The sequence below is a fragment of the Cricetulus griseus genome, chromosome 6 (genome assembly GCF_003668045.3).
Source record: "Cricetulus griseus strain 17A/GY chromosome 6, alternate assembly CriGri-PICRH-1.0, whole genome shotgun sequence".
Classification (NCBI taxonomy): Eukaryota; Metazoa; Chordata; class Mammalia; order Rodentia; family Cricetidae; genus Cricetulus; species Cricetulus griseus.
The window spans coordinates 89892957-89913354 of NC_048599.1; the positions used below are offsets into that span (position 1 = coordinate 89892957).

At 39.5% G+C, this 20398-nt stretch overlaps 1 protein-coding gene across 1 annotated transcript; it reads right to left on the reverse strand.

Annotated features, from left to right (window-relative positions):
- Positions 1–434: 434 nt before the first annotated feature.
- On the reverse strand, positions 435–4113 carry LOC100756262 (olfactory receptor 1013). The gene has a single exon (XM_027422629.2). It carries the CDS (start codon positions 1374–1376, stop codon positions 441–443), a length of 936 nt encoding a protein of 311 aa, XP_027278430.1. The 5' UTR covers positions 1377–4113; the 3' UTR covers positions 435–440.
- Positions 4114–20398: the final 16285 nt, after the last annotated feature.

Below are 20398 nucleotides of genomic sequence, written 5' to 3' on the forward strand. Positions count from 1 at the left end.
GAGTATGAGAAATGAACACACACATGAAAGAGGACAGGAGTGTTCAGGAAAGAACACAAGAGGTAACATACCAACCCACCATACCAACATACCAACACACGCATGCATACACACATCAGATACACAGATTAACAAATTCATAAATACAATAAATAAATAAATAATAAGCAACTAATATATTTGTGCCATTAAAATGTTGACTATGACTACAATTCACTCCATATATTTGTGTAATTATAAAAATAATTACAAGCTTGTACCCAATTTGAACTAATAAAAAATAATTAAATAAAAAAGAAATACAATTTAACATAGAGAAAACATCCATTTGCATATTAAGAGAGTACTTTTATATCCCTAGTATGCTTATTTCTGATAGTACCATCTAAGAATAATTGCATGAAGATAAACATTTTAAAATTGCTTAGTTTTTTTTTCCTTCATGAAAACTTGGCTGTATCTAACATTTTCTTAAAGGCATCCTTGACATCTTTGTTTCTTAAACTGTATATCAAGGGGTTCAGCATTGGAATCACTACTGTGTAGAATACTGACACTACTTTGTCCCTCTCCAGGGCATAACTAGTGCTTGGCCGGGAGTAAATGAAAAGAATTGAGCCATAGTACAAGGTGACAGCTGTCAGGTGAGAACCACAGGTGGAGAAGGCCTTAAGACGGCCCTGGGTGGAGCGGATCCTCAAGATGGCTGCAATGATGAAGAGGTACGAGGCCAAAATAAGCACCGTGGGAGTGATGACATTAGAGGCCAATATGAAATACAGCACAGCCTGGTAGCTCTCCTTAACATCACACGCTAACTTCACAAGAGGGGGCAGATCACAGAAGAAGTCATCAATGGTATTGTCTCCACAGAAGCTCAGGGTAAATGTCTCACTGGTGATAATGGTGGAGTTTACAAAGCCACCAAGGTAGGAAGCTGCAACAAGCATGGTACAAAACCTTGGGGACATAGCCTGGGAGTAAAGTAAGGGGTTGGAAATGGCTGCATAGCGATCATAAGCCATGGCAGCTAGTAGGTAACACTCAGTGTAGGCCAGTCCAGCAGAGAAGAAGAACTGAGCCAGGCATCCAGCAAAGGAGATGCTTTTGTCTTCAGAGAAGCAAGTTATCAGAATTTTGGGGGCATAGACAGAAGAATACCAGAGATCCAGGAATGACAAGTTTCCTATGAAGAAATACATGGGTGTGTGGAGTCGAGAATCAGCACAGATGAGAGAAATCAGGGTGATATTCCCTAGGAGACTGATGATGTAAATGATGAGGAAGATGAAAAAGAGTCCCCGCTGTAACACCATGTCTCCTGTGAATCCTAAAAGGATGAATTCCTTCACCTCAGTAACATTTTTCTCATCCATGATTTTGGGTATTTATGGTGCTTTCTGCAAAACATTAAATTATGGCTGAATCACAAAATACTTTCTCCATTAGTTGTCATTCTACAACTGGAATGTAAACACTAGGCAATAAATGTTATTCATTAAAAGATATATGTGTAGCAAATAGGTCACCACTGGTATGAACTGAAAATTAGCTCATGTTGCACACAGAGATCAGTTACTAAATACATATTAGTGCATGCCACTTACATTTCCAACCTAAAGTCTCTATCTTTATGAATTTGTACACTGTCCTTTTATTTCAATTCTTTTATTCTTTACTTTGGACTTCATAAGACATTGGTAGTTAGATTTCACAAAAAATTAAAGAACTTGATGAATGACTTCAGAAATTAAATAACTGATGGTGATATCTGGAAAGGATGCTACTTTATTCTTCTTTAATTCTCTAAGGGTAAAAATAAAATACTTTTAAATGGCTTTATTCACGTTTCTGCCCTAGGATTATTAACTATTTTTCATGGATACTAAAACCACACCCAAGTGCTTGTGTATATAGTGTAGTAAGATCTAACCATATACTCTTATATATATAGTATAGTAAGATCTATCTGTTTACTCTACGATGCATGATGCCTTAGGCTTGGCTGTCCCAAGGAAGTAAGGTTTATTGTGACATAGGAGGTAGTGAATTTATTAGAGAACCATTTATTAGACTGAATTAAGGCAAGGAAGAGTAAATTAAAGTCTACTTAAATTAAAGTAATATCTATTGATAAGAACGCTACACCCCTATATTCTAGTTTCTTTGGCACTAGAAAGTACTCTACAGGCTATGGAAAGAGAAATCTGCACACCATCCCAGCCACAAAATCCTCTCTAGCTACAATTTGTCCTGTCTGCTAGAAATGCTGTGAGTAATGGTAGCACAGAACTTGTGGGAGTAGACAATCATGTCTGATTTAACTAGAGACCAACTCCATAATAGGGAAACCATGACCAACACTGTTTGGATGGACAGAAGTCAGAGCCTGGATACCCACAAGACCTATTGTTGCACCAAACATGACTGGTCTTAACAAAAACAAAAAATGAAATGATTCCTAATGATATTCTGCTCTTCCCATAGATCAGTGCTTTGTCTAGTCATCATCAGAGAGGCTTCCTGCGGCAGCAAATTGGAGCTGATAGAGAGACCTACAGCCAGATTTTATGCAGAATGGGAGTCTAAATTAGAGATCTCCATCAGGTCCCTCTCTCTGAAATGGGAAACCCACAAAAGAAGAAGAGGAAAACCTTTGGATTCGCAGTGGATGGAGGACAACAGGAGAATATGGCCCAACAAAACAAATGAGCAGGTTTCACATGGGTTCACAGAGGCTAAAGTGGCAAGAATGAGCCTGCATGGATCTGCATCAGGTCTTCTACATGTATGTTATGGCCATTTGCTTGTCTATTATGGGACTCCTAATAATGGGAGCAAGTATGTCTCTGACTTTTTGCCTGCTCTTAAGTCTCTTTTCCTCCTATTGGGTTACTTTGATCAGTCTCTGTATGAGGACTTCTGCCTTGCATTATTGTTTTTTGTCCTATATGGATGTTTTCTTTTGGAAGTCAGACCTTTTCTGGAGAGGAAACAGAGAGGGAGTGATCTTGGGGAGAGGGGAAGTGAGGGGAGCTGGAAGGATTGAAGGGAGTGAAAACTGTGGTTAGGATGTATTATATAAGAGAAAAATGTGTTTTCAATTAAAAATTAAGAAAAAAGACTAAAGATTAAAGGATAGGAACTATGATTTTTCTGTAATGTGATATCTAGCTTTTCTATCAAAATACTTAGATTCATTTTTATCCTTTTGCCTAGGCATCTCTTTTTTAATATTCCATTCTGTCTTTTATTAGAAAAATAATTATACATGTTAAAAGAATACTATATAATACTTCAACAATCATGTCTACTGTTCACTAATCAAATATAGACTCCTCTCTCAAACTCTCCTACATAACCTCTAGTAGTCACTGTTTTACATCCAAGGTGACTGTATACATACATTGTCTATCTTCAGTTCCTGGATTATTTTACTTACTTGATATTCTCCAATTCTGAAAATGATAGGAAACTGATTCTTATTATGGCTGAATAGAAGTCCAATGAATATGCATTACAGTTCTTCATTCATTGGTGAACCCTTTGGTTTATGCCATGTATTTGCATTAGTGAATAGTACCACAGTAAGTGTGGATGTGCAAGTATCTTTTTTGTGTGCTGATCCTATTTTCTATGGGTATACAGCCAGAAGTGGGCTTATTGGATCTTAGGACAGGTTCCCTTTTAGTTTGACGAGGAATTTCCAAACTGTTCTCTGTAATAGAAATGTTTAGTTACATTCCTACCACCAACATGTGACAATACATTTTTACTTCACATACATACTGGCATTTGTTACATTTTAAGTCAACTGAAGCATGTAATATTTGCCACTCTAACTAGTGTGAAATTGTATCTCATGGTGGCTTGTTTTTATTTCTAAAATTGCTAATGGTATTGAGTATTGTCTATAATTGAACAAATTAGAGATTCCAAATTCCAGACAAAAATCCATCCCTGTCAAGTCAACTAATCTATGGCACACTTGCCAAAAGAAAACACTGAAAGAATGGCTTCTTTAATTAGTGCTGTTGAAAAAAAAACTCATGTGCAGAGTATTAAATCTTAATCTCTCACCCTATATACAGATATGATGGGGGATGTTCTTCTGTATATATATATATATATATATATATATATAATATATATATATATATTTCTCTTCTTGGTTGATGAATAAAACACTGACTGGCAAGGAAAGGCAGGAAGATAGGCAGGGCTAGGAGATGAGGAGAATGCTGGGGAGAAGCCCCAGAAGAGACACCATGTAGAGACCAGGAAGACAGGATGAGACAGGCATTCTCTGGTAAGATAAGGCCATGTAGAAATACATAAATTAGTAGTTAAGGGTAAATAATTAAGAGATCTCGCCAGTAAGAAGCTCTAGCCATTGGCCAATAATTTTATAATTATACAGCATCCGAGTATTTATTTGGGGAATATGACTGTGGGAACAGGCTGGAAAGAAACTCAAGCAACACATATAAGGAATTGTTGAATATCAAATCAGTGCTCACCCTCTCACAACCCAATTTAATGCAAATAAGTGGGAAGTAACAAATACATGTGAACTAAAATAAGTGGCAAAACTGAGAGTTAAAGAATTAATCCTTGGAGGCCTGCTTTTTTTCTGAAGGGAAACAGTGAGACAGTGGATCTAGGAGAGAAGGGAGGTGCGGGGGAGTTAGGAAGAGTGGAGCAAGGGGAACTGTGGTCGGTGTATATTGCATGGAAAAAGGAGCCTATTTTCAATATTTTTTCTTCCTTTAAAATATTTTATTATTTGAGAAAAAGGCATGGTATTTTAACCATATTCACTCTTTCTCCAACTCCTCACAGATTAACCCCTATTGTATACCCACTCAATTTTGTGTTCTCATTTCTTTTAACTCATTTATTTCACTTAGTGCTGTCTGTATGCTGTTGGGTGTGTGGCCATCCACTGGAGCATTTTAATGTTTTAGAGGGCACACATTAAAAAAAATAACTCCATTTCCTAGCAGCTATCAGTTACCAATACCCATCAGTTAGTGGGGGAACTGGGTGACACCTCCTGGCTCAATGCTGGGATTTTTGTCTGACTTCAGCTTATACAGGTCTTATGCTGACACAGATTTGTGTAAACAGATATATAAAACTAAAGGCTAACTTATGAAAAATTCTTTAATAATAGATTAATTTTAGAAAAAAAATGATGGTGACCACTGTGGAGTTCTGAGGACTCTGAGAGACCCATGAAGGCTCTGAATGGGAAGGAGTCTGCAAAGCCCAGAATAGCTCCAGAAAAGAAAACAAAAAACATCTTTTCTTATGAAGATGCTTCTGAAAATGGACTTGTGAGCCAGGCGTTGGTGGCGCACGCCTTTAATCCCAGCACTCTGGAGGCAGAGGCAGGCAGATATCTGTGAGTTCGAGACCAGACTGGTCTACAAGAGCTAGTGCCAGGGCAGCCTCCAAAGCCACAGAGAAACCCTGTCTCGAAAAAACCAAAAAAAAAGAAAGAAAGAAAGAAAGAAAGAAAGAAAGAAAGAAAGAAAGAAAGAAAGAAAGAAAGAGAGAGAGAGAGAGAGAGAGAGAGAGAGAGAGAGAGAAAGAAAATGGACTTGTGAAAGAACAGAGCTGCCAGAGGCAGAGACGCAGAGATTGACAATCTATAGCCTAAAGCTCCCGCAGTAACAGGGAAGTACTGTCCAGTTCCCAGCATGGAGCCACCAAGACTGTGGCTCCTGCTCCTTGCTCTGCTGGGAGATATAAAGCTTCTGGTAGCAGTCATACCCACAGCCTACCAGCACAACAGACATGCTGTCCAACACCTAGGATAGGATAGTGTACAGGGGCCTGGAGATCTCTTGGGAAAGTCATTATTAAGGGTTGATCCAGCATGGAGCCACTGTGCCTGCAGCCTGTGTTGCTTGCCCTGCTAGGAGCCAAAGTGTGCTGGGGAGACTACAAGCACAAAGATACAGCTGAATGGGCCTCAAGGCAGCAGAGCTTGTTCAGAACCTGCCCCTGGATTTACTGCCTAGACACAATACCATCCTGACTCTGGGCAACAGCAGTATATCTGAAAAGAGTCTCGGCAATGGTCCAACATTTACAGTGCTTCAGAAACCTTGAATTAGTCCAACGTCTCACTGCAATGAATAGTTGCATATAAAGCTGTTAGGACGAAAAAAAAAATAACCTATGGTGCACATCGCAGTTTCCATTCTCACTACTACAAATGAACATCCAATGGAGAGGTAGGAAAGATAGGGGACTAGTGTGGTGAACTAGAGACTTGGTAAGTGACAAGCATGAGAGATGGCTGCAATGGATGGAGGAACATGTCCTGTTGTGTGGGGCCAATAGCATGGTGTGCAACAGCCTGGAGCTTGTGCAAACTCAGACCCTGAACATGCTGCCCAGCCTTGGTTCTGAGCAAAGCAGTTTTTTAAAAGAAAAGGATAAGTGGGGGGGGGGTGAGGCTTAAGATATGAGGAAGAGGAGGAGCTGTATGTGGTTAAATAAAATGAAGGATGCATGAAAAAGACTTAAAGAAACTGGCTAGTGAGTTTCTGTAAGTTACTACTCTAATTTCAAAATACATCTCTTTTAAAACTGTGTTTGAATTAAATAACCTTTCATGGGAAGGCAACAGTGTTCCCAGATACATGTGTTATTAAATGAAAATCACACTACAAAGTATGTAATATCGTCCTATAACTTTTGGTCAGGGAGTCCTGAGAGGTCTCCAAAACATCACAGCCTATTGTCATTGCCCTTGATTGGCTCCCATACCCATAGAGTAAGACCATATTGCTGAAGACACCAAAACATTGGCTGGAAAACACAGAAAAATCTGTCTCAAATTGACCCAGCTGTTTCCTTCTTTGTAAGTGGATTTGACAGTGAAAAAGGGTGTTAATGCATGCTATGGAAAGAAAAAAGACATCTGCTGTCTTACCCAGAAACTAACCCTGCATTTCATGATACCGTCTGGTACCACAAGAATACTGTTATTTAGGGAATAGCCAACCATGCTCTGATTCTACTTGAAGCCTGCTTCACAGGCTAGGATTCTAAGTCTTGTACTGAAAGGCTGGTGAGAAGCTCATAGCTAGAGTTTATACGCCCTAGGATGGAACCAGTTAGTGTTATCTTGCTGAATGCCCATGGTTTCAGTTCTTATCTAAATATTTATGCTTATAGTCATAGACCTGTGGTGTTATCAATCTTAATCAGAGAAGCTTCATTTTAATGTAGGCATCAGGCAATGGAGAGATGTATAATTTCTCAAAGCGCCAAAAACAAGAGGCTGAATGTCCAGTTCTAAAGATACCTATGTCAACACAACACCACCAAGGCTCAGAGAACATTGCAGAGGGTTATAAATGACATAAGACCCTATGGGTAATGAATGTCCTGAAATTTCTTCTTCTGGATATGACATAGCTACTGAACTCATGAATACACAGCACCTGCCAATACCTTAATAAGACCTAAACCAACAAGATCAAGCCAGCTAAAATCATAGTGTAGATGGGGTTGATAGTCTCCAGTCCATATCCTGTACTGAGGAGTTATAGGAAATGAATAATTCTGGGAGTGGGGAGAGAATCATTCTCCTTTTTTTTTTTTTGAGGATGCGTGAACAATAAGTCCCCAAGTTCCAGTGGATGGCCCCAACCTGTTCATATACAGGAACCAGTGGACTTGCCTTTAAAGTTCAAATTATTGATAACAGCTGTGAAAGACCTTTCTTTCCTTACAATTTTGTTTCTTCCACAATTATAAAAACTGAACTAAATATAAGTGTGGAGGTGTGTGTGTGTGTGTGTGTGTGTGTGTGTGTGTGTGTGTGTGTGTGTTCAACTGGACTTACCAAATACAATTAATTGCAGGCTGTTTGATAGACAAAAAACACACTAAGCCACAATCCAAATTTTATTGGTAAAAGGCATTCATTAATAATGCCAAAAAGAAAGAATTCTAAATATATGGAGAGAAGAATAAAATGGCAAGTCTTATCTATGGGATTGTGTGAATCACATATTTCACCAGAAATTTTGGTCCATTTCATAGATGTAATTAATAGTACTCAAACAATGTAATAAATCATTCAGGAAACTTGCTAACATTTTTCACACTTAACTTTAGAACTTTCCTCCTAAAGTTTCTTGTAAAAGGTATTAGTGAAAAGTCATGTATAACATGGACATTACCATCCATGAGTCTGGTTATGGAAATGTATGGTGGCAAATAAGAAGACAGAAAAAAACATATACAAATGTTTTCTGGGATGTACTTAGCTGCTAGGCCTTGATCAGTGTAAAGCTGGCTACATATACATTGGATTCAAGCTGGGATCAGAAAATTTCCCCTCATAAATTATGCCTCTCTGTCATCAGATAGTCCCTTCCTTAAGCATTTAAGGAAAAATGCTTAAACAGTTACTTATCTCTCTCCTCTCAAAGCTTATAATATCAACTGACTGTGTCATTTCACTTTGGTCTCTGCTATTGAGTTCTTCATATATGGTTATCATAAATACTCAGCATAAAATGAGCATTTACACAATACACATATGTATGTGTATATGTATATATATATATACATATGACTTACTCCTGAGGAACTAGCTTATCTATTCACTGCTTAGCAGTACAAAAGAAAATTTTCCACAATCATGAAAATATTAATTCATGATGTTTCTAAGTAAACTGCTATAAGTACAAAAATGGTCTTTACAAATCACAGGAGGGACTATATTCATAGGCCATAGCTACAGAAAATCTATGAGAATAAAGGCACACACCATGTTTTCATTAAACCCAATTTTTTAAAGAAAATAAAGGATAAACGGGAGATATCTTAAGACTCTTCAGCTTTCCATTAAGTATAATCACAAATAGAAAACCTCATTGTATTTCATGAAATAGAAGTCTACTGTGGATTGTTTATATTAAGCATCATTTTTTTTTTGGTTTTTCGAAACAGAGTTTCTCTGTGTAGCTTTGGAGCCTATCCTGGCACTCGCTCTGGATACCAGGCAGGCCTTGAACTCACAGAGATCAGCCTGCCTCTGCCTCCCGAGTGCTGGGATAAAGGTGTGTGCCACCAATGGCTGGATAAGCATCATTTTATCTTTTGTCCATATCATAATTTACAGCCTAGTTACTTTGGCTAATTACACTTAATACTTACTTTCATGGACTGTCAACTTCATCTGTATTTGAAATGAAATCCAGAATTTCCTTCAAATACCTCAGAATAAAACTGTCTTCTCATATATACTCTCTTTCTAGTGACAATGGTACTGGAATATCATAATAGCCTGAATCATCCTATGGGAGCTGTTGCTAAAGAAAAGGTTTCTGTGTACTATTATGGTGCCAAGTGACCAATTATAGTGCTCAGTTATGCTCCAGAACAAGGTGGGGAAAGAGACATCAATCAAGTCACCAAAGGAGCTAATTATTGTAAAAGAAAAAGCTTTTTAGTGTGAGTTAATTGATGAATTTGAAATGAAGAGAACCTAGCAAGAGTCGTTACCTTTAGAGGTGTAGGCACTGGCGAGTTACCCATTTTCAGATGGAAAAATTTTCTTTATATTCATGTGGAAAGCTTTTGTTAAACTCAGTGGGCCAAAAGAAAAAAGCCAATGAAAGACATGACTGTAGGATAGAAACTTCTCAGAAAGAAGAGATTGGTGTAGTGAGGAGGAGGACAGAAGGGTGGAAGATGTGGATAATCAGAATAGTACATGTATGTATGTAAAAATATCAATGTCTAAAAATATAAAAGAATAATTTAAAAAAACTATAGAAACAGTATCCTAAAAACAGTAGATATCCTTTGCCTTGCAGAAGCTTCTCAGTTTCAGGAGGTCCCATTTATTAATTGCAGACCTCAGTGTCTGTGCTTCTGGCGTAATGTTCAGGAAGTGGTCTCCTGTGCCAATTTGTTCAAGGGTAGTTCCCACTTTCTCTTCTAGAAGATTCAGTGTGACTGGATTTATGCTGAGATCTTTGATCCATTTGCACTTAATTAGTAGGATAAAACGACCACCCACAGAATAGGAAAAGATCTTCACCGATCCCACATCTGACAGAGGACTGATTTCCAAAATATATAAGGAGCTCAAGAAGCTAGCCACCATAACACCAAACAACGAAATTAAAAAGTGGGGTGCAGAACTAAATAGGGAATTCTCAACAGAGGAATCTGAAATGGCTGAAAGACACTTAACAAAGTGCTCAAAATCCTTGGCCATCAGAGAAATGCAACTCAAAACAACTCTGAGATACCATCTCACACCTGTCAGAATGGCTAAAATAAAAAATACCAATGACAATCTATGCTGGAGAGGATGTGGAGAAAAAGGAACACTCCTCCATTGCTGGTGGGAGTGCGAACTTGTAAGACCACTCTGGAAATCAGTATGGCGGTTGCTCAGAAAAATGGGAATCAGTCTACCTCAAGATCCAGCCATTCCTCTCTTGGGTATATACCCAAATAGGGCATGTACTTACAACAAGGACAATTGTTCAACCATGTTCATAGCAGCATTGTTTGTAATAACTAGAACCTGGAAACAACCTAGATGCTCCTCTACTGAAGAATGGATTGAGAAAATGTGGCACATCTATGCAATGGAGTACTACTCAGCAGAAAAAAGCAACGGAATCTTGAAATTCGCAGGCAAATGGATGGAACTAGAGGAAACCATCCTGAGTGAGGTAACCCAGTCACAAAAAGACAAACAAGGTATGTACTCACTGATATATGAATTTTAGACATAGAGCAAAAGATTACCAGTATATAATGCTCTTCACCAAAGAAACTAGGAAACATGAAGGACTCTAAGGGATAAATGGTCCCCAGGAACGGAAGTGGCATGAACTCCAAAACTAATTGGGGGCATGAGGGTGGGGGGGAAAGGAGCTGCTACAATAAGAGCAAGAGAAAAGGAGAAGAGGAGAGGAAACGGAGAGGCAGAAACATTGAGTTGGGGGAAGAATAGAGGAAAGAGAGCAAGATGAGAGATACGATATCAGAGGGAGCCACTGTAGGCCCGAGAAGGGATCAGGAACCAGGGAGATCTCCAGAGACCTACAAGGATGACACGATCTGACAATCCAGGCAATGGTGGAGAGGATAACCTAAAAACCCTCCCCCTAAAATGAGATTGATGACTTCTCTTTATGCCATCCTAGAGCCCTCACCCAGTGACTGATGGAAACAGAGACAGACATCCACAGATATACAATGAGCCGAAATCGAGAATTTAGTTGAAGAGAGGGAGGAATGAAGAATGAAGGGGTCTGTACTAGGATGGAGAAACCCACAGGAACAGGTGACCTGAACAAGGGAGAGCACATCGACCCCAGATGCTGTCGGGGAGGCCAGTACAAGACTGATCCAGACCCCTGAACATGGATGTCAATAAGGAGGCCTCTGTACTTCAGGGAGCCTCTGGTAGTGGGTTAGTATTTTTCCCTGGTGCAAGAAGGGACTTTGAGAGCCCATCCCATATGAAGGGTTACACTCTGGCCCTGGACACATGGGGAAGGGCCCAGGATCAGCATAGGAAGACTTGGTGGACTTTGCAGAGCCCCGTTGAGGGCCCTACCCTGCCTGGGGAGTGGTGGGTAGATGGGGTGGGGGGTGGGCTGGGGTGGGGGAGGAAGTTTGGGGGTGAGGGGAGGGAGAGGGAGAAGGGACTTGAAATAAGCTTGTTCCCTAACTAGAACTAATAAAAAAAACAGTAGATATCAGAAATGATTCTAGTCTATAATAAAAATTATATTGATCTAATTGATATTAATTTATAGTGTACAACTGATAGTAAAGACATCTATAAAATTTAGATTGGTTATAAATATATATATGACACCTCATAATCAATGGGTCCAAATTAAACATCCCTGCTCTAGTATAGGGAGAAAATCCATTCATACATAAGACTAGATATATGAATATGTATATGCCTATATATGAAGGCTAAGTGCCCTAACATCTGAATTATGTAAAATTAATAACAAAGATTTCTGATGATAGTGGTTTCTTCCAGTAGTATGAAACCAGCCTGGGCTACATAGTGAGTTCCTGGCCAGACAGGGGTGCAGACAAGACCTTTTGTGAAAAAAGAAAAACCCAAAGAGAGAGTGCATGCAAACCATTATGCCTCATGAGTTTAAATAGCAGCACTAATGGAAGAAATACTTGGAGGCAAATTGTTTGCTACTGTTTAAATTTTTATTTAAATATTTCAGAGACTTTCATACATAAGTACTGTGTTGATATAATTTCCATACCACCATCTCCCCTTTGAATAACTCCTGTGTAAATAATGGCTACACTATTTGACATATGAACATGGATAGGTCTCATCTGTAGATGAAGAGCTACAGTTAATCAATGTCTGCTGAGAGAGAAAGAATCAGTTTCTCCAGAGCCATGCAGACTGATAGGTGATCCAATCCCAGGTTGTCAGCCCTGGATTGCCAACCATATGAACAACCTTCCTTTCCTTAAGAAGAAAAAAATTAAAAAATTATAAATTTACTCACATTCACAAGAAATTAATTTTCTATCCAATGATGCTCACAAGCCCCTTAAAACCTAAATTTTCCATAGTAGTTTTGAAAGTATATATCTAAATTCTAGCCAAAGAAATGTGGACAAAATTCAGTCATCTTTCACCTTCTCCTCTGCCAAACTATATTAGCTATATCATAGAGATGGTGATTACATGTTCAGAGTCACTATGCACTGCAGACATGAAACTCTCAGAGAAAATGTACTGTATCTCCATCTGGTCTACCCTTTAGTAAAAGATTTCATAAGTCACTTACATGACAAACAAATGCTTAAATCCCAACAACCGTACAGTATTTATACTTACTAATAATGCATGTCCAATGGAAACACCAGCCACTCAATGAAGATAATTTAATGGTAGAAACATAATTTGTCAGCAAGCTATTAAAACAATATATGTATTACAGACAAATGTAAGAAACAGAGTCTATATAAAATGAGGATCTTCTGTACATTGCAGGGAGTTCTGGTGTGAATCTGAAATGTATGGTAAAAGAAAAATAATGCCTTGGGCAGGAGAGATGGCTCAGGCATTAAGAGACCCTGTGGTTCTTGTTGAGGACCCAGTTTCAGTTTCCAGCATCCTCATGATGGCTTACAACCAAACCATCTACTGCTCTAATTCCAGATGATCCCACACCCTCTTCCCAGCTCTTTGATAACCAGCACACAAACAGAGCCAGAGCATAAATGTATATATGGTGATAAAGCATGAATACCCATAATACAAAAACAATTTTTCAAAAAATGCCTTTTAACAAAAACCTCAAGAAAAGACATAAGAATCACACTTTGAAGTTGTTGACCAGGACTGTCCAAGACACTACCAAAATATACAACCTATCACTGTTGTCCTTGGTTACCTTCTAGAGGTGAAAGATGTGTTCCTATAAGACACCACGAACTTAAGAACACACCCCAGAGACACCTGAGCTGGAACTGACCTGATTGCTCCCTCCCTGGGAACTAGCTTTCATGGTATTATAATGCACCATGCAAGCTTCCAAAGGAAGGAAGGAACCAAAAGTCCTACACAGTCCTATGCCTATCAACTCCCAGCATGGAAGACAACCCTAAGTATGCAGTAGTATTAGAAATGCCTTGGCAGTAAGCAAAAGCTGTCTAATTGGACTTGAGACTTGCTTAACAAGAGGGAAACCATGTCTAGTACTGGAAACCTAGCTGACTACTCAGTTTTTGTGATGTTATGGTTATTTGAGGATATTATAGAACTAATTTACTAAACCAGCATAACATCTAACAACAATTTACAAATTTTGTCCTTATACACACAGATATGTGTAGTCTTCACCATTAAGCAAGTAAACTTCTCTTTGCAACAGGCAGAGATCACCACAGAAAACTGCAGAGTGGAAAGATGGGTTTCATTGCATACATATACAAAACACCTCAGAAACTAAAGGTCAGGGGATGTTGCAGAAGAGAAAGCAGAAAAAAATAATAAGAGCCAAAAAATCCAGGAATTTCCTTTGAAATTATGTCTCCTACAAACCTTAGAAGCTAAACCCATAAAGTGTCACCAACATGACCAACCAAATGTAAGTTATATAAGAATGATATCATTGAACATGACAAGCTGGACATGGAAAAGCCAATGAGACCTCAACCTTACACAGAGTCTTAGAAGAAACTGAGAAAAGCTGAGAGGAGAGGTAGCCTTCCCTCAGGAAGAGCACACCAATTAGTTGTCCAGTGCCAAAAACATAAATATAAGTAGCATTATATGGAATGAACAGGTTATATTTAGGGTGTGTGTGTGTGTGTGTGTGTGTGTGTGTGTGTGTGTGTGTGTGTGTGTGTGTGTGTGTGTGTGTCCATCCTGGCTAGTTTTGTGTCAACTTGACACAAGCTAGAGTCTTCTGAAAGGAAGGAACCTCTATTCAGAAAATACCTCCACAAGATCCAGCTGTAAGGCATTTCCTTAATTAGTGATTGATGAGGGATGGTCCAGCCCATGATAAGTGGTAGTATCCCTAGGATATTGGTCCTGGGTTCTAGAAGAAAGCAAGTTGAGGAAGCTGGGAGAGTAAACCAGTAGTACAGTACCCCTTTATAGCTTCAGCATCAGCACCTACTTCAGGGTTCCTGCCCTATTTAAGCTCCTGTCTCCTGATTTTCATCAATGATAAACAGTGCTGTGGAAATATAAGCTGAATAAATCCTATCTTTCCTAATTTTCTTAGTCATGGTGTTTCAGTAAACCATATATGTGCAATAATAGTTTAAAATGGGGCCATGACTTTAAAGATGCGAGAGAGATATATGAGAGGGCTTGGAGGGAGGATACAGAAGGGAAAATGTCATAATTATATTCTTTTTACATATTTTATTTTATTAATATTAAACTTAAAATTACATACCAATCCCAGTTCTCTCTCCCTTCCATCATCCCACTCTCTCCACTGTCCCCCGTAACCCCATCTGCCCATCAGAGAGGGCAAGGTCTCCCATGGAGCATCACCAAAGTCTGTCACATCATTTGAGAGAGGACCCAGGCCCTCCCCTTGTATCTAAGCTGAGCAAGGCATCCCTCCATAGAGAATGGGTTCCAAAAAGTCAGTTCATGCAATAAGGATAGTGGTCCCACTGCTGGCAGACCCACAAAGTTCCCAAGCCCCCCACCCCAACTGTCACCTGCATTCAGAAGGCATAGTTCAGTCTTATGCAGATTCCCCAGCTGTCAGTCTGGAGCCAGTGAGCTCCCAATTATGGCAGCTGTCTCTGTAGGTTTTCCCAACATGGTCTTGATCCCTTTGCTCATATTATTGATCCTCTCTCTCTTCATCTGGACTCTAGGAGTTCAGCCCAGTGCTTAGCTATGGATCTCTGCATCTGCCTCCATCATGGATGGAGGCTGGATGATGGCTTTGTGATGACAATTAAAGTAGTCATAAATATAAAGGAAGGGCAGTTAATGTACCCTCTCACCATTGCTTAAATTCTCCATTAGGGTCATCCTTGTGGATTCCCAGGAATTTCCCTAGTGCCAGATTTTCTCCTTAAGCCCTTAATGGCTCCCTCCTTCATGGTATCTCTTTTCTGGCTCTCTCTCTCTGTCCTTCCCCCAACCTAACCCTCCAGATCCCTGATATTCTCCTCCCCCTCCCTCACTCCTCTCCACTCTTTCTACCACCCCCCCTCCCCCAATGGTCTCAATTTACACTGGAGATCTTGTCTATTGCCTCTTGGGGCCAGCATGTCAGAGGTCAATGTATGTGTCTTTCAGGGTCCTCCTTGTTTCTGGCTTCTCTGTGGATTATAGGCTGGTGATCCTTTGCTTTATGTCTAATATCTACTTATGAATGAGTACATACTGTCTTTATCTTTTGTTGTCTGGGTTACCTCACCCAGGAGGGTTTCTTCTAGTTCCATCCATTTGCCAGGGAATTTCAAGATGTCATTGTCTTTTATTTCTGAGTAGTACACCATTGTGTATATGTACCATATTTTCTTTATCTATTCTTTGGTTGAGGGGCATCTAGGTTGCTTCCAGGTTCTGGTTATTAAAAATAATGCTGCTATGAACATAGTTCAACAAATGTCCTTTTTGTATGAGTGTACATACTTTGGGTATATGCGCAAGAGTGGTATTGCTGGATCTTGAGGTAGATTGATTGCAAGTTTTCTGGGAAACTGCCATACTGATTTCCAAAGAGAGTATTCCCCTTACTCTACATCCTTTCCAGCATAGGCTTTCATTAGTATTTTTGATTTAGTCACTCTGAAAGGTGTAAGATGGTATATTAGAGTCATTTTGATTTGCATTTCCCTGTTGGCAAAGGATATTGAGCAATTCCTTACGTGCCTTTCAGCCATTTGAGATTCCACTGTTGAGAATTCTGTATCTAGATCTGTACCCCATTTTGTAATTGGATTACTTAGTATTTTGTTGTCTAGTTTCTTGTGTTCCTTGTATATTTTGGGGATCAACACTCTATCAGATGTAGGGTTGGTGAAGATCTTTTCCATTCTATAGGCTGCCATTTTGTCTCGTCAATTGAGATTCTCAAAAAAATCAAATGACTTTTATAAAGAAGGGATGTAGAAGTTGAATCTGAGTAGGGGTAGCCATAAAGTAGAAGTTTAAAGGATATTCATCTTTCACTTTCTATGTATTTCAGCATAATTTGGAATTTTTAGTAAGAGGCACAGTATAATATAGTGCCCACATAGTTGAAATTAAGTTTTGCTTTGGCAATATTATAAAAAAAGTGAAAGAACAAAAAAGGAAAAACTATGTCTCTGAGCTGTCTGCCACTGGGGGCCATATCAATGTCAGTGGCCTGTAATTCCACCTGAAGCCATGTTGACATCTGGATCCCTGATGCTGCTGCTGAGAGCCATATCTGGGTCCATGGGCCCAGAGTAGCTGGGTTTTTTGTTGGTATCTGTGGCCAATGTTACTGCCTAAGGCCATGAAGATGTCATTAGTCTGTGCTTCTGCCTGAAGTCATATAGATATCAGTGGGCTCTGATGCCACTTAGGGTCGTATTGATTTGAGTGACCTGCTCTGCCACATAATATTATGTTGATGTCCCTGGTCTGTGCTGCTGCCAAGGTCTAGGATGATGTGCATAGCCTCAGGAGCATCAGTGATTCATGGTGATGTCCATGATCTATACGGTTACTAGAGATGAAGCTGAGATCTGTGGCATGTGCTGATGTCAGAGACCATGTGGATGTCCAAGGTCCATGCTGTCACTAGAAACCATCTGTAAGACCATGATCCATGCTCCCCCTGAATGTAAAGGACAAGAAAAATAATTTTGTAATGGCATTGATGACAAAAGACCCCTATCCCCACCCCCAAAAGTAACAACTTAGACAAAAAGCCATCAAAGAACATTCTTAAAATTTGTCATAAGGATGCAAAAGTGTAACTCTCCACAATTGATGGCTTCTGCTGAGGGGGGTAAGGTACTACAAGTGGGGATGGACCCAGTTTTCTTTTAAGGGGCTAGCCACTGAGAGTTTGACCAAACTTCAGTGACTATATGGGTAACAAAATAAACTTCCTTTTTTCTTTTTCTTTTCATTTTCTTCTTTTTGCAGGGAGGTATGGGAGAGGTCACATGGTTGAAAGAAGCAGACCTGGGAGGACTGGGAAATGAGTGTGCTTGGGGTTCATTCGTGATATTTCCCCCGGTGTGGTCTTGACCCCTTTGCTCATCACTTCTCCCTCTCTGCAAATGGATTTTAGAGTTCAGCTCAGTGTTTAGCTATGTGGGTCTGCTTCTGCTTCTATCAGCTACTGGATGAAGGCTTTAGGATAGCATATATTTATTGATTGAGTCATCAATCTCATTATTGGGGAAGGGAGTTTATGGTAGACTTTCCACTATTGCTTAGATTGTTAGCTGGGGTCATCCTTTAGATCTCTGGACATTTTCCTAGTGCCATATTTCTCTTTAAACCTATTATGGCTCCCTCTATTATGGAATCTCTTTTCTTGCTCTCTTCTATTCTTCCCCTGACTGTCAGTTTGGAGGCCTGGTCAATCTGTGGAACTTCTGATACTGGATCAGTATTTATCCCTAGTATATGAATGGACTTTGGGAGCCCATTCCACATAGAGGGATACTCCCTCAGCTTAGACATACAGGGGAGGGCCTAGGCCCTGCTCCAAATGATATGACAGACTTTGAAGATCCCCCATGGAAGGCCTAACCCTCCCTGGGGAGTAAACAAGGGATAGGAGAGGGGGTCGGTGGGGGTCAGGGGAGGAGGGGAGGGACAGAGAACAGGGATTGACATGTAAAACAAGCTTGTTTCTAATTTAAATAAAAAAGGAAAAAACATGGATAGCATGTTTTTGTTATTATATTTGATATGCACTCTGTGTGCATGTGTGTGTATCCATGTCTGTGTGTGTGCAAATAAGCACACACTCTGCATTGAGCATTCAGTAACTGGACTCATCTCTAGAAGAGTCTAATTCTCCTCCTCCACAAAGTCATTAATTGTCCATAGTTCTTTGTCCAAGGTTGGAATTATGTGAAATTTCCCCCCTTCCATATTAATATATCTGTTGATACTTCCACTCTTACAGTATTGTTTGTGCAAACATTTCTTGGAAAGACTTTTTCACAGCAGGCTTCCCAGTATTCTGGCCTTTACTATCTTTCTTCACCTTCTTCTAAGATGTTCCCTGAGCAGTAACTGTGTTGGAGATATGTCTGTTTTATCTAGTTTTGGTTTTCTGTGATTGTCTTCATTTTCTATAAAGTAAAGCTTCTTTGATAGCAGTGATAACTATACTTCTCTACGGGAATAAAACAAGATTCAAAATGTAATAAATAATTAGGGTCTTCTACCAAAATGGTGAGAGTACATTCTTTTTTTATTAAACTTATTTCTTTGATTTATTTTATTTTACATTCCAACTGAAGTTCTCCTTACCACCCCTCCTCCTACCCCTCCTTCTTCACCTCTACCTGCAGCCTACTCCCATCCACTCCTCTCAACAGGTAAAGGCTCCCATAGGGAGTCTATAAAGTCTAGCACATTAAGGTAGGACAGGACCAAGCCTCTCCCCCCTGTATTAAGGCTAAGCATGGCATTCCCTCATAGGGAATGGACTCCAACAAGCTAGCTCATGAACCAGAGATACATATGTGTGAGTACATTCTAGTCTAAGTTCCATGATCTCACTAGCCCAGGTAATCTGGCTAGCTTTCTAATACCATGCATGACTTTACTCCTGTTGAAAGGGTCTTAAAGCCAGTTAGATAGCTGTTGACTACCAGCAGCATGTGATTGCTACCATTTGCACCTTTATGCACAGCTTGCTATGCTGATTATTGCTGTTCATAGGTGCTATCCATAAGTTCATAAGTATTGTGGCTGGTTAGGACTCTTTAATTGCTTCCTTCCTTTGGTCATAGTAATTTTTGGTACCATGAAAGATATGGCCACAGGAAAGAGGCTTTCATGTCAAATCCAGCCTGTAGACCATAGTTTTGTGTCCTAAGTATATAGTGTTTTCAGCAATAAGGGCCTACCATCAACCCTTGAGAGGCAACCATGGTCTTACATGGGTAATACTGTTTTGAGAGTCACCTGGACTACCCTGACCAAGCCTTCAAAGGGAAGTTTCTCATGTGTGGTACTGTGGTTTTGTGAGTCTATGGTTCTTGTGTGGAGTTCTGTCAGCCCAAATGGTTTAATTTCCTTTAAGGTTGTGTGTGTGTGTGTGTGTGCGCGCGCGCGTGCGTGCGTGCGTGCGTGCGTGCGTGCGTGCGTGCGTGCGTGCGTGCGTGTGTGTGTGTGTGTGTGTGAGTGTGTGTGTGTGTTTTGGTTTCTATTGCTGTAATGAAATACAATGACAAAAATACCATTGTCACAGTTCACTAAAACAGAAAAATCCCTAGAATATATATGAAATCATAAAAGACATCAAACTACATCAGAGTCAGAACAAACTACATCAGAGTCAGAACAAATTATCAAGCAGTTGTGACCAAAAGAGTAAAACACTAGCATTAAAATAGACCCATAGGCAAACAACACAATATACACAATCAAGAAGTAGATAAAGCCTACTACTATTCAACAAATGTAGAAATGAGGGTATTTTTTAATGAATAACATAGGAAATAGTGAATATTTACATGAAGATAAATAAAATTAGACCATATTCCTCACATTATGCAACATTCAACACTCAGTAGATTAAATATAAAACTCTAAGAATCAAACAATGGAACTACTAGATTTAAAGAATGTTCAGTGGTTGACACAGGTCAGGATATTTTTAGATTAAAAAGGGTAACAAAACCAAAAGTGAAC

What these genes read in the sequence shown, in the direction of transcription:
- LOC100756262 (XM_027422629.2), bottom strand. Translation starts at nt 1,376, where the DNA reads ATGGATGAGAAAAATGTTACTGAGGTGAAGGAATTCATCCTTTTAGGA.